This window comes from Semicossyphus pulcher, unplaced genomic scaffold (assembly GCF_022749685.1).
Source record: "Semicossyphus pulcher isolate SPU_LCO1_2020_fin unplaced genomic scaffold, fSemPul1.0.p SCAF_22, whole genome shotgun sequence".
In the NCBI taxonomy this organism is placed as follows: Eukaryota; Metazoa; Chordata; class Actinopteri; order Labriformes; family Labridae; genus Semicossyphus; species Semicossyphus pulcher.
In genome coordinates, this window is record NW_027211696.1 from 13,516,760 (window position 1) to 13,531,941 (window position 15,182).

Genomic DNA, 15,182 nt, shown 5'->3' on the forward strand with positions numbered 1-15,182 from the left:
GTTAACTGAAAATTTAAATAAATAAATAAATAACTTCCTGAAGTTTTATAAAGTAAATAAAACAAAGTTAAATAAAATTTGCAAAGAAATGAACTCTTATCGGCCGTCAGATTTAAAAAAAATAATAATAAAAAATGTATATAAAAAAAAAAAGTATAAAAAAAAAAAAAAAAAGGCAGATGCCGATATGCGTCAAAATGCCGAATATCAGCCCGGCTGATAATCGGTCTATCCCTAGTCCAAAGCCCCTCTCCAAACTCCCTCCTTCACCAAGCAGTAATAAAGATGTAAGCTTCTTATTGTGAAACCAACAACAGACAATCCATTTAAAGCCCCAAGATAACCACAACAAAGCGAAGCGCGTAGCCAGCCTCACACCCCCTGACTGGAGCAGGGGACAAAAATAAAACTTCACCAGGAGGCACACAGAGGGAAAAAAAGCAAGCCATAAAACCTGCCAGAGTACATTTCCTGTGCTCCAACAGAACAACATTGACAGTCCTATGAAGTCGACAGTGCCTCTTTGTGCGCACTGAAAAGAACATAGCCCGCGTGCATCTGTTGGCTTGTGAGTGTTTGAATGACTTGACACATTAATGCACGGTTGGATGAGCTGGCTTTTGGCTGGAGGCAAGTCTGAATATGAATTAATGATATAACAATCTTTAACATGGAGTATCCTGGTTGGCAGGACAACATCAGCTTAATATACAGAAAAGCAGAGTCATAGCAGTCAGCCAGAAGTCATTGCATTGAGTGATTTTACAGCACTACACAAAAGGGAAGTAATGAGGAAACCCCCACAACACCAACCTGGTGATCTGGTGTTGTTCGGTCCTTCCCTCTTTGCAGCTCGTTCCTCAGTGCCTGGAAAACAGACAGTCAAAAGGTCACTAACACGTATTTTGATATTGCAATACTGTTGGAACCATTTTTTTTAAATCTTTAAAAACATTTGAAAGTCATACCTCAAGTTCCTGATCTTTCTTGGCGACGAGATCAGACAGCTGTTTAACGCGCTCAGCTGATGGTGCATCTGCCTCCTGGGTGGCACCTCTCTTCTGCTGGATCACAGCTTCCTGGTTCTTTAACGTGAGCTGCCTAATGATGCTGGTGAGAGCAAATCAAAACATTTAGAACTCAATGCAGGAAGTAAAACATTAACATGTCTGTGCTTCTGTATTTTGTCCCTACTTGTCTTTCTCCTGCAGAGCCTGCTGCAGGTCTTGGACTGCGCTGGGGACAGGAGTTAAGGTGCTGGATGGACCTGGAGCTTGTAGCTGCTTCTCCATGTTGATACATTTAAGCTTCTCCTGCTCAGCGAGGGCTGCCATCGTCTCAACTTCTTCCTCGGCCGTCCGCAGACACTGACATGAGGGGAAAAGACCCAGTAAGAGCAGACCAATGATCACCAATCCAGACTTTTATTACTGCCCAATGCTGGACAAATATCTCATGTTGTGCAGACATGATAAGTTGGCCTTACATCAGAAGATCTTGGACAAAGTTCTCCCCTGCAGATTAAATTCATCGACTAATATTAAAATGGGACTAAGGAGAGGTTTTTTTCTGACTCACCTCTTCTAGGTCAGTTAACCTCTTGCTGTATGCTTCACGGAGTGCATCCATCTCCCTCTGGTGCTGCTCTCTCAAACGCTGGGGTTCTCCAGATTCCCGCGAAGCCAGACTCTCCAACGCTTTCCTGGAGAACATTCACAGGGCAAATTAGGTCAATGTTTAAAGGGGACATATTTTAGCTATGCAATCAATTTCTATTACTCTTTTGAATCACAATGATTTCTTTTGTTTAAAAAGTTGTATACATATTTTTATTTAATTATTTTTCAGAGCCTCTCTTTCTTCCTGAAACCAACAAGCTGTTTTACCATTCAAAGGTCAGACCTCAGCCACGATTGGCTGACAGTATTTGGAGCGACCGTGTAGCCCCTTCCCCACGTGAGTGAATCCACGTGGCGGAGTGGACTCACTGCACTGTCACTCCAAAGTTGAAGAAAACTTGGCTCTAGGATCGGTTATATGTACGAGCCAGAATCGGACCCTAAGTGGGAGGACGATACACCGGAGCAAGTGCAGCAACCCACGAGTTCCCAGGAGGTATCGGAATGCTAAGTTGAAATCTTGACAACGACTTCTTACGCCTGGATTCCACAGGATTCGTGTCCGGCACGTTAAGTCTGTGCCGCGGTTCTTGTCCGTCAGACGGCACGCTCCCTCGCCCACAGGAAGTGTTTCTGGTCTGCAGCGCGGTGAAGCGCTGGCCAAAGGCTGGATTTATGAGATCACAAGATCGCGGGAGAACTACATTATCGCGCGAGAATTGCGAAATCACGCGATAACATCAATGTTAAAACAGAGCAACACACAAACAACAGTTCAGTTAGCACCTCCGATGTTAAGTTTCTGCTCATTTGGATATCTTTCAGTGATTTTTCTGCTTCTACCATGTGTTAGTACACTGCTTAATTAAAAGTGTTCTTTTTCCAAGATTTCAGTGTGTTGTTGTTATAAAAACGTGAGTCTGTACATGGTGTTTGATTTTGAAATGACTGGATGCTCTGTGCTGTTTTCGTGTGTGACTTCCTGTTTGGAACGATCTGTTCTGTTCAGCTTGACGCGTGCTTGAAGCGGCCTCCGTCAAAAACAGACGTGGAGCAGAGCGGAGCTTCTGGGACGCGCCGGAGACGGACTGCGGCGCGTGCTATGGAATCACGGGCACTGAATTGAATGGGCGCAATCAACTCCGGAGGTCGCGGCGCACACGGAACGAGCCGAAGACGGATCCTGTGGAATTTAGGCTTTACTGGCAAGACACAGACTGATGCTAACGCTGTTGGCAGACGGCAGCCTGAGGTGAATGACGGTGAATGGCGATTGGTCGATTTCAGCGAAAGCAAGTTTCTACATAGAAACCTGCAGCTGTTCTGAACGGCTCATTTCAGAGGCGACCTTTTTAAAAATGTCTTTCTGGAAAAACGCGAATTATGCAGTTTTCACTTACAATAACAATAAACACCCAAAGACATTTTTGACGTGCACACTAAGATTTATTTTTTTGTCTGCATTTTTAACATGACGCGACAAAATCAGCACGGTAGGACTGTGTAGGGAACCATACTCACGATGCAGACAGGAGCAGCTCCTGCTTCTCTGCAAGATCTCTCTTCATTGACTCCAACTCCACCTTCAGCTCAATGTTCTATGAACAGACAACATGAAGTGCATTATAGACAAAACTGCACGTCTGGAATCATCACAAAACACTGCAGGTTCTTAGGGTTCATATGTGACCAAATGAAGAAATCTTACAGTTATCTTTGGATGCGAACATAAAGATAACATTCCTACAAGACAGTTCATTTTTTATTATGGAAAATGTAAGCAGCCTGAAAGAGAGCAGGAGATTCCAAAGGTCTTACATCTCCCTCTAAAAAGAAGGAAAAAAAGGAACAATGGAAAGGCGAGACAGCTGCTCTAAGATGAGAAGTTTGGTTGAACAAGATCCAGCTGTTGTTTTGGCTGAAGGTTTGATGTTTGTGATCTCAGTTAGCCCCAGTAGGAAACACTGAGTCACATGTAACATTAAGGCACCGAGGGGGCTCAATAAATGCATGACACAGAAACAGAGGCCGATAGAGATTTTGCAGACTAAAGTAAATACAACACCGTTTTGAAAATGTCCTCGGTGGAGTCGTCGCATTTCTGCTGCATGCGCTCCTCCATGAAGTAAATGCGCAGCTTCAGGTTGAAGTTCTCTTTCTTCAAAGCTGTGATTTGCTGCGGATGATGGAGAAAGAAAATAACTTTTACATAAAATGTTATGAAGTTTAGCCAAAATTTAAAAGCACTTGCAGTTGCAGTTAAGAGCTTGTTTATATAACAGAAACTGACCATGTGTATGGGTATTGTTAAAAAGAAGGGAGGCCTTCATGCTTGTGTGTGTGTGTGTGTGTGTGTGTTTGAGTGCAAATGTGTGTGAAGTAGACTGTGCATCATTGTGCTGCAGGCTCCCAGCGTCATACATCTGGTAATGGGGGGTTGGGAAGACTGTCAGAGGGAGGGAGGAGGTTGAAGTCTGGACCCTTTAAAAAACCTCTAATCATGCAGCCAGGCGGGCAGCACAAGCCAAAACCTCTGAGCATGCATTCCACTCAAATGCTGAAATATAGACTTCAGGCTATCTCAATCCTACTCCTACACCTCCAACATCTCCATACATGGTCAGTGAGGTTTTTGTCAGACTGTGGACAAGGTTTAATAGATGCTCACAGCCTGTTTGGTGTGTTGGGTAAAAGATGACAGCATGACCTCACACTGAAAAGCTCAAGGTTTTCATTTGTTACCAATTAATAGCATCAGTGAACAAAGTTGTCATTATTGGCTTTGGACAATCCAAGTAATCACAACATTACGCCTTTTGACTCACGTTCTCATAGTCCTTCATGGTGAGCGCTTTGATTGGGGACATCTTTTCAGGGAAGGACGGAGCTGCAAAACAACCAACAGTTACTGATTCAGTCACGACTGCAGATGATCTTTCCCTGCTTACAAGAATGACTCTCAGCTTTCAGGACTCGCAGAGATGAAGAGAAAGATAAAAGCAGACATGTTTTTGGCTGCAGAGGCATCGAAGGTGACACTGCATTCTGGAGAGCTTCCCTGTTTAGACCGGTCGAAAGCTGCCCACACACACAGCTGATCGTGTAACACGCGTCAACAAGATATTTCACAACACCGACTCCTGATTCACAGCCTGACGGACAGAGCGCCGTCACGCGTCACGCTTGTATCAGTTTCATGTTTATGCACATTATGTTTCTAAATCAGAGAGAGAGAGTCGATTTAGTCAGGATCTTTAGGGCTGATACCGATTACAGATTTGTTAGTAGTGAGATCTGCCCATCACCGATTTTAAATGCATTTTTCCAACCTTTCTAAGAATCTAAAAATCATAACACAGAGAGAGAAATTAATACATTATGATCTTAGTGTATTGCAGTTAATAACTGCACTGTTAAGGACAATTAAGTGTGCTGCACATATGTAGACCTGTAATGCAAAGGAGCACATGCTGCAGGATTTCCTCCTGGTAAAGCGAGTGCTCGCATCCGTTGAGTGAAACTTGCTAACGAAATGTTATGACTGTAACTTCTTTTCCCTGAAGGAGAGGAACGAAGTACAACACACATTCAGTCAGCCACGCGAGGGAATGATATCCCATACTATATGTGTTGTACCGAGTGAATCGACTGAAAGGGAACTGCTATTCACTTCCATGTGATACATCTTGCCCGACTTCTAAACAACACCAAATGACAATCGCCTCTCTAGCGTCTAAGTGTTTTCTTTGCCTTTGCTGTCACTGTGGGAAAAAAAATCAATAATCTGCTTGGTGTGGTGCGTGAAAGTGGCTCATAATTTTTCGTCACGCGATCGGCTGGAGTGATCTGCACTTTGAAAGGTGATCGGCCGATCGCCGATCCCCTAATTAGAGCCCAAAATCGGCCAATTTGGATCGACTTCCGATCGATCGGTGTATCCCTAATTCTATTGTCCTCGTCTCCTTTAGTGTCCTGTATACTAACATCTTCAATGGTAACTTTAATCTACATAGATAAAGATCAATACCCTTAATTCATTTCTCACTGGATCTTGTATCTGACAATAGCATTATACAATCGTAATTAATAGGAGAAATTAGAAGCAAGCACAAGTCAGAGACAGGCAGCAAAACTGCAGAAGATGCTGCCATGGGTTGAAATGACACCAGTTAGATTTGATTTCTGTAATTAAAATATAATTCTAGTAGTTTCAGCCTGGGCAATGAAAACATGATATTTATTTATTTAACCACTGGCTTAATTTGAATACTGAAAAGTACGATATGGGGAAAGAAGAAGACAGAGATATAAGGTGATATAGGTTTCATTTTCTTATCCCGGCATTAGAGCAGAGGTGGCACAACTCAGTTAGCTGTCTGAGTTAAGAAAGACAGAAAAAAAACGTCGACCACTATTAAGGTTGGGTATCAGTCAAAGTTGCTACTAGTGTCAAAACGATACCCAGGTTTTGACTCGCATATGAAAATCTGCTCTGAGAATTACAAACATGATGTTTGGCACAGATTATATTGCATATTACAAACTGTTATATCGGCTTGTTTCTATAATATAATGAATATTTCTGATATTAAAACATGAATAAATAAGATTAATTCAAACACTTATTATAATAAAATATAATGTCAGTCTCTTGCCTGGATGCCTCTGTGTATTTGTCCACGTGATCAACTTGACAGAAAGCCACAGATGCTGACCTATATCTATATATTGTTTACTGCCTTGCATGTGTTGTCCTAGCCCTGAGTATATTGTTGGCACACCACAAGAGCAGAACAATAAATTAGAAAGAGGATAAACTAATTAACAACATCCAGCTAATCCCTCATCGCAGCTTTGGAGACACAACAGTGGGAGGTCACAGCAACGATTCAGCAGCGGTACTAATTAATACACACGGGGAGGACACGACCTGAGCGAGATAAAAACACAGGAGAGAACAGGAGGACGTCTTACCTGTCATGCTGTCTGTTGAGAAATCTCCAGCATCTATGGAGTCTGGCAGTCTGCAGCTGGGGACACAAGCATTTTGTCAGCAATGCAGCCAAGTTACTCTGAATATATAGAATCGGATCGCTGTTACATTTCAACATATTCAACGATGACCATTCAGGAGCCAAAGCAGACTCTGCTCTCTATCCTAGCTTACTCTACACACATACACTGATTACCATGGCTTTATGAGCACAAATGTGCCGTGTTTATGTATTACTCACGCTGGCCAGATCCACTGAGCCTGAAGAACGCTCCATAAATAGCTTAAGAATGACTCTCTGCTTCATTTACATCCACTCAGGCAGAAACACTGTCAGTGTATGTGAGTATGCGTGCATGAGCGTGAGCGTGCGTGACCATGTGCCAGTGGCAGCCTAGCTCTCAAGTTCAGACAGACAAGACAGGACAGACAGAGGAGAGAGAGAGAGAGAGACAGAGAGAACCAGTGGACGGGGAAGGCTTCCTTTGGTAGACAAGTAGACTTCTGTGGCTGTGATCGGCTCAGCAGCACACAGGGACGGGACAGTGGTGGCACTCACAGACGCTACACAATGCACCAAACATCAGCATCACACATCTGGATCACAACAATGATAGAAAAAGAACCAGGGTTAAACTGACACGACTAGAGCTGCGACAATTATAGATCGGAGGAAAATAAATAGGCTAATATTTGGGTGACGTTAGCACATTTTAGCTTCTTAAATTTATTTGATTTGCTGTTTTATCGTCTCTTTAAATGATCAGTTTTTGGGATTTGATGTGATGGTTGGACAAATAAAGCTCTTAAAAATTGTGATGAGTATTTTTCACAAATTGCTGCCATTTTTTTTATTATCAATTAATCATTAGAATAATAATCAGCAAAATCATAACGATCTGCTAAAATAATAATTAGTTGCAGCCACAGCCAAAATGAGAATTGGTCACGTGCACATGTAGTCATGTTGTTTACTTAGCATCACTGCAGACTTCTCCTGACAGCTGTTTATTAAAAGAGGAATTAATGCATAAAAAACACTCCGCTCGCTCCAAGCTCTTGTCCCTAAACTTTGACCCTTGTGTCTAAATATATATATTTTTCCAGCCTTGCATAACTCCCTCCCATACCTCCTCAGGCAGTGGAGGCACATTCGCTCCGCTGCTTCCCTGTTATATTCCTTAGCCAAGGCTGAGCATGAATTGTTTATTGCATTTACATGTTATTTGTACATGCAACTTTTAAGAGTCTTTAACTAACCAACATAATTATACAAGCATGTTACAATAAAGTTGTAAGAGAGTACTTGGGGATGTTTTTTTTTTATAAAACAGGTATTTGTTTGTTTGTTTGTTTTGATGTTTCACTTTCTTTCAAAAACAATAAGATTTCTACAGTGGCTGCACAATCAATAGACCTATCATTAACATCACAATATGGCCAATGCATTATCCAAATCATGGAGATGTCTTTTTTTTTTTAATATAAGGCTAGTGACAAAATGGCATTGTAATATAGTACTGTAGTGTTGCAGATATGCACTAGCCTGCAAATCTTGCTCTCCAGATGTACAACAACATGTTTCTTTGGTAAACAGACCCCAACAAATATTACATTGATTCAACATTATTTCAATAGTTTATTGTGGAAATACAAATTGTGATGCAAAAATTATTAAGCCCACTTCAATTGACTCATATGTCAAAATAAATGTTAAATATTTAAACATATCGCACAGCCATAAAAGGTATTTGGCGTTTTATTTTTCCATAGAAAATACAAAATAACTCATTCTCTTCATGCAGTAGACTCATCATAACATTTCTAAATCTCCATTGGTTTTCCATGCTCTCTGTGACTCTGCAAACTCCTTTTGCCTTTCTCAGCTAGCTTCCACAGGCTAAACCATAATGACACTGCTCTTCTCCATCTTTGTTTTGCTTTGACACCAGACACTACAAAGACAACCAACTAGAAGCCACATAGCTGTATATTACAGTGGGAGAAAGAAGATCTCCTGCCAATTCACTTTCACAATCACAGTGAGACTTTTTCTGGACTTTGTTTTATGTCAAAGTGGTCCAATGTTAGCTGTTACACAACTAGAAAAACAGAGCATGAAGACTATGAGCAGTCACAGCACAAAAATCCTCCGGAAAAACACTTAAAGTCAGTAAAAATGTGTTGACAATCGTTGCATCACTGAGGTTTCACATGCTGAGCAACCCCTTCCTGTGTTAATAGACAGGAAGCACTCTACAACATGAGCCGTGATAAGAATGAAAGCAACACACAAAAACATGTGAAACCGCTTCCATAGAAACCGTAACAAATTAACCTTTCTTTTAAAGAATAGATGACATTTAAGCACTTCTGTTTCAGTGATATTTGCCAGCACTGCTTTGTAGTTACCCATCCAGCGCCCAGTGGAAACAATGCTAAGAGTCTGTAAACACTGACTTCCTCTTTTTTTCTCATTTTGTTCTGCTGCTAGTCACAAAAAAGAAAACAGCTAAGCTCACAAGAATATTCAATATAGTAGTTAACGAAAAAAACAACAACTAAAGTGAGTAAGAGTATGCAAAGCTTTAGATTGAAACTGAATCAGGTTTCAAAATTACCGAATAAGTAATACACACCACACATATCAGCTCACGTCTTAGATTACTGAGGCACGCTTACCACCTGTATGACCGCTTTAATAGAGACAGAAAGCTAGGCAAGGTCATTTAAAAACAAGGACACTAAAAACCTAGAAACAAGGATGCTATAACTAGCTTTTCTGTGGCGTAAAGGGAGCTACAGACTAAAACAAACTGTTTAACAACAAGAGCAGAGCTAATAATTAACTGCACACCTACCACATTCAAACTCTTCTCTCACGTCATGGAGAGCACGCGGGAAAAAAACAAAAACAAATATGACACGTTAACTCCACATTTTGTGTTACGGTTGCAGGGAGACGTCGCCGCTTGGCTCAGTCTGCCTGAACCCTGCTGAAAACTGGCTCTGATAATTTCCGCTTTCTTTCACTCACTGGATGACAGGTCAACAAGCCGTCCTACCGACTGCAGTCATATCACAGCAACATCCAATGAGCTGAATGTGATTTATAACGGAATATAGTGTACGCACGACTTCCTAAATCAATGCTGTTACTGCCCTTTTAGCGTGTCAGTGAAGAGTGGGTCATTTTGGTTTTAACCCCAAAACTTAACACTTAATCTTAAGTCGGTCTCTTATTTTGGGTCAAGTGAAACTGGCAACACTAAAGGTTTGTTTTTCTGGTTTTGCTAGTTTTATAGAAGCACAAGTGTGGTTAAGATCGAAGGCACCATTCCAGTCCATTTGCTGCAACGTCAAAAGCAACCCCAACACGAATAGATGTCTGTAAGACGTAATAGCTACTAACTTATTAATAGCAATGAGGATAACACAGAGTAAGTTTTTTGCAAGTAAATGGCGTAATACAATACAAACCGATGTTAAACATTGCCAGGAAGACGTTATTTCAACGATTTGTTTGATGTGATAATTTACAGAAACATCTGATAAGTCTGAGCATCCAAAAGTCAATGACCTACTAACCTACCACAGGAAAAATATGCAAGAATGATTTCTTATGACACCTAACGTTATAAAAACTAATGCAATAAGTTATAACGTTGTGTAGTTAGCTACTAGCGGTACACTTCAGTATAAACGTTATTTCAACGACATGACAACTTGTGTGTTCTGTGTTCTTCCAGTTAATAGTCAAGGCCCATGCGGCTATGGCTAACCACTGGTTTCGGATTAGTGTTTTAGCTCTAACGTACAGCAGTGTTCCTTCGGGCTAGCGTTAGCTCACTAGCCCCTTAGTGAGTTTACCTTCCGTTGATGTCAACGGGCAGCGTCAAATCGTCCCCCACGACGGAATCCATGATATTGGAAAAATTATTATACGTTGTCTCCAGGATGAAAAAGCATTTTACAGACGTGACGTTGTACAAACTTCGAAAAGCGGGACGGAATTCAAAATAGTCCAGGCTACCGCCATCATGATATGGTAAACGTCACCATTGTGCACGTTGGAAACTGGTGACGCCTTCAAGCTGTGTAGGAAATATTTTAATCAACGACTGAAACTCCAGGGTAGAAATGATCATTACGATGTAAAGTGACCATAACACAGGCTTTGGGCTATAGATGTGTTAATCCCAATGTCCATATTTGTTAAATATGCTGCCTCGATATAAATGTATCTTTTATGACTCTACAAATAACAATTTTCGAGCACTGTAAAGGCAGCATAAAACTGGGTGGATACAGGGACAAAGCGATTGGCCAAAACAAACACTTTGGGGAGGGACATAGAAGCTTAAAAATAAGACACTGTCGGATGAATAATTTTCTCCTTTTGGTACCAAGCCATATGTTCCTTCCCCTGTCAACGTATTTTCTTTAGATGTTTTTATTGCGTGGACCAAAGAATCCATTAGTTATTATAAGTTATTATAAGTTATTATAAGTTATTACAGTCATACATAGGACGTGTAATACACTAAATAAAGTATTTGTGAGGATTTTTTTCACAAAATATAAACAGGACATCTACAATTTTCTTGGATATTTTTGACTAAACTGAAGCAGTATTTTTTTTCTTGTGTGTACCTTGGAAACATTAATCAAAGAGTAGGCTTAAACATAATAAGTATGTGTTAGGCGTGTGTGGGGGGTGTGTTGCATTTCGGCATAATTAACACTTGCTGAAGTGAACCAATTTTAACATTTACTAGGAATACGGTCTACAGTCATGACTACAGTCCTTGAATTTTATCACTCATTTAGCTAAATTCAGGAAGGGCTGTTATTTTACCATTATTGTTGTTATTGTGTTATATTGTTAATTTTTATTATTAGTATTATAATTATTATTTGTTTATACAGTCTATGTGGCTGAGACGTCTAGCCTATAATGTATCCACAAAACAGTAGCGACATCTAGAGGTGGATCTGTTAATTTCAGCGCATTCTGAATTCAGAGCAATATGCAAGATATGCTTCACATGACAGATGACTGCAGACTAAACCACTGATTACTTTTTGTTAAAGTCTTGCCAATAACTTTAGGTTTATGTAAGCTTTATTTTGTGTTTGTTTTCTTTCATATTGTTAACCCTTGCCACTGTATGTAGGATATAGTGACTACTTTTTCAGAAAGAAATACTGCATCTAACTTGTTCATACTACTCCAAAGTAAAGTTGCCGTCTACCGCCATCTAGTGGAATTTACACGGTGCTGCTTGTTGCAACAAAACGTTTAGCCCTAGTATTTATAGTTTTTTCCCCTCTGTATCAATGCTCATTATTTACTCATTTACTTGAAATAAGAATATAATTTGGTCTTACACTAACATAGCATTTTTATAGTATTGCCTGTCTTTTCTTGCTTAGCTCAAAAACATTTAAACAGAAAAAACAGAAACTCTGCAGGTCAATCCTTTTATGTCTATGGGCATATGAGTGATTTATTGCTTCTGTATTATTAAATCATAATAAAAATGTCTGTTTTGGTAGTTGGAAAAGAGAGTTTGGAATAAGAAGAATACACTTGATAGCACAGATGTTACTCAGAAACGATAATAATGGGAACATTTTCATTTTTGACCTTTCAAACAACAATTGGGGGGAAAATATCTTTTTTTTTTCTTTTAAGTTGTAGCTGGTCTGGATCTGTTTATTTCTCCACCTAGATGAAAAGTAATGATCCACGCACAAATTGAAAGTATTTATTGAACAAATGGACATTGAACAAAGTATAAACAGTAGACCGAAAAAGGACGTTTGCACCAGAAATTGTCTTGTTCAGAGTTTGATGACTCGACTGTATTTGGCTGAACAGGCTTTATTTTATTTTATAAAGTCACGTGTAAAAATGTGAGGTATTCTTAGCTCGTTTTAATGTCTACAACAGATTTACAAAAAAAAAAGAAGAAACAATTTTTCACATATTTGCATAATTCTCTTAAACACAAGTTATAGTATAGCACAGAGTCCTGGTACAGTACATGGTTGATTATCATAGAGGAAAAAAAAAAAACAACAAAAATTAAAAAAATAAAAGATAATTAACATTGCAATAAATTTGTTCTCTGGAGCCCCAAATTTACACATAAAAAAATCTATAAACTCCAAGACCAGTTGGGCAAACTGATATATAAAGATGTCAGAAAGAGTAGTATTGCTTCAGCCGACAGAAGTCTGCTCAGTCGGCAACCATTAACAACATTAAATAACATTAAATAAGCAAGAGGGGATCCACTGTATACAGCAAGGTTTGCACAATTATACACACTTGTGTCCAGCTACAACGAAGAAACCTTTTATTTAATTAAAACTATCTCCACTAGTTGTGTCTCTAAATATTACATACAGCTGTGGGGGGCTTTGTACAGAGCAAAGAAAACTTTAGTCCTTAGAAATATTTCAAACCCTGTGATTGTTACCGGATACAAAAATCTGCTTTTGTCTAAAATATTTTCTATAGGAAAATTAGTTTTGGATGTGATATTAGCATTGTAGTGCATCGTGGAACTAAGGCAATATATTATATGTACTTCTTATATTCATCTAAGCTAGCATGCACTATAAACAACAGAATATTTCAGCAAAGTGGTGTAATAACAGCACTATGGTTAGCACCTCAGATAATTTACTTAGCACCATGCATCAGAGAGAGAGGATGGGGCAGAAGATGGGGGGGGTTTATTCGGATTCATACGCCCACTCTCCTCTCTCCTGTGGCTCAGTTCTCCTCTAAGGAATGCCTGTACCTGTAGTCGGCCTGCTGCTATAAGTGGAGTAGAAGAAGAGACTCCTGGTCCCATGTGAGAGAAAATAAAAGCCCCCTTTTTTTTTTTCTTTAATAAGGAAGGAAGCAAGGAGCAGATATGCCAGCTTGAATTCTCCACAGTTGAAGAGAAAATAATAAACGCCTCTGAGAACTAGATCTCCATACTTTTGTAACCTGACCTCGATTTGTAGGAAGTTATCAGTGGCATCCAGTTTAAAAAACGGATCGCATTAAGTGACTCTCCATGTGTGCATCAGCTGTGGCTTCAGATTTCGTTACCGGCTGTTTTTTTCCACGGTTTTCCCAACACTGGGGCGGAAACTGAAAGCCACAATTTCCCGAATTTGGAGCACCAGTAAACACAGATGTGATTTGTTTATTTTGAGCCTGCCTCTGGATTATTTCACACGAGCAAGATCACAAGGAGATGAGCACCAAAAAAGAGGCAAATAAAACGGCACCCCACTGAAAAATCCTTCCATATACGTTTAAAATATCAAATTATCTTCTCATTTTCTATTGCACTTGAAGATTATTTCTTTACATAAGATATACATGTATAAAAGTTAATTATAATAAGTATACATATATATGTACATTTAACTGATCCCAATTACTTTAATTCTTATTGTTTAACAGAATTGAATTCCTGGTATTTCCATAAACATTACACACAGACTGTATACAGTTAGAAAAATAAGTTACTATAATGTCCGCGGATTGTCTCCCTTCACTTTGAAATGTTCCATGGAGACCGTGTGGCAAAGAGCCGATTTTTTCTCCAAGCGGGCGTACATGTGGAGATCCTTCTTGAAGAGCTTGAGAAGCTGTATGGAGAAGCTATTAGTGCAAGAACTCCCCTGCTCCTCCTCAGCTCTTCTTTGCTCCCCCCCCCTCCTCCTCCCTCAGCTCCCCGTGCTTCCTCCCTCTGTGTCTGCAGTCCAATGGGAGTGAAGCAGGATCTGTTTGGAGGGAGGCTTGTTTTGCCGTAGATTGGAGGAGACCGCTCCGATCCCCACGCCTGCACGAGGGCGTCACCTATTAGGGGTGGTGATCCTTTATTCCGTGCTCAAAGGGCTAACGCTGCAGCCCTCACAGGAAGCATACAGGACCTACTTCTAGGTGGTAATGTGAGCCAGGAGTGGAGTCGGGGAGGTTGTAGATGTCGACCACAGGGAGCAGGGTGGGGTCCAGGGAGTGGAACACAAAATGGGTCTGGTGCCAGCGGCCATCTTTTACCTGAAATCAACATACATAAGAACTTTTTTAGTCCAGAACAGGAGTGAAACAAGAATTCTAACATTCAAGAATAATGTCATTTAAAGTGATAATCTCAAAGATCTTTTCTTTGGCGGCGATAAAAAACAATTGTGGGAGCACACTTCCCAGATAACTAGACGTCCACGGTTATCTCCGGTTGTAACTCTTGATTTTCCTTGCTGAAGGTCGCTTTCCTTTTTAGACTGTTTTGTTGTATCTGTAGTCATCGATCTTTTCTTTGTTTGTTCAGCCATAGCAGATTACTGTTTACTCGCAACACTCGCAGAGACCCGGAAAAGCAGCCGCTTAGCTCCGCCTACCCTCTCTGGCAGACCAACCACTGCTGGCTGATGGAAAACGCGTCACTAACTGGGCGCTGCTTGTGATTTTTTCTGGCAAAGTTGCCAGAGACAGCCAGTCTGTAATACTGCAAATGCAAAGGCTTTCATCAGTGGGCCATAGGCTCAATCACCTT

At 40.3% G+C, this 15,182-nt stretch overlaps 2 protein-coding genes across 11 annotated transcripts in view; both read right to left on the bottom strand.

Moving 5' to 3' along the window:
* The window catches only part of cdk5rap2 (CDK5 regulatory subunit associated protein 2), a 39,603-nt gene extending 29,004 nt beyond the window's left edge, over positions 1 to 10,599 (bottom strand). For 7 of the 10 annotated variants that reach the window (XM_069673011.1, XM_069673008.1, XM_069673014.1 and 4 more), the window contains exons 1-9: positions 10,483 to 10,598; positions 6,594 to 6,649; positions 4,445 to 4,506; positions 3,685 to 3,795; positions 3,141 to 3,217; positions 1,579 to 1,702; positions 1,195 to 1,367; positions 969 to 1,110; positions 814 to 867 (exon numbers count right to left, since the gene is read on the bottom strand). In XM_069673011.1, coding sequence (XP_069529112.1) covers positions 814 to 867; positions 969 to 1,110; positions 1,195 to 1,367; positions 1,579 to 1,702; positions 3,141 to 3,217; positions 3,685 to 3,795; positions 4,445 to 4,506; positions 6,594 to 6,649; positions 10,483 to 10,535 — 852 coding nt within the window. In that variant the 5' untranslated portion in view covers positions 10,536 to 10,598. Of the gene's footprint in view, positions 1 to 813; positions 868 to 968; positions 1,111 to 1,194; positions 1,368 to 1,578; positions 1,703 to 3,140; positions 3,218 to 3,684; positions 3,796 to 4,444; positions 4,507 to 6,593; positions 6,650 to 9,473; positions 9,596 to 10,482 lie in introns of those variants that run through there. The other 3 variants (XM_069673009.1, XM_069673006.1, XM_069673012.1) reach the window with 3 other exon arrangements.
* A 1,776-nt stretch (positions 10,600 to 12,375) lies between these two features.
* The window catches only part of col27a1a (collagen, type XXVII, alpha 1a), a 79,952-nt gene continuing 77,145 nt past the window's right edge, over positions 12,376 to 15,182 (bottom strand). The window contains exon 61 of the mRNA XM_069673311.1: positions 12,376 to 14,686. Coding sequence (XP_069529412.1) covers positions 14,540 to 14,686 — 147 coding nt within the window. The 3' untranslated portion in view covers positions 12,376 to 14,539. The remainder of the gene's footprint in view (positions 14,687 to 15,182) is intronic.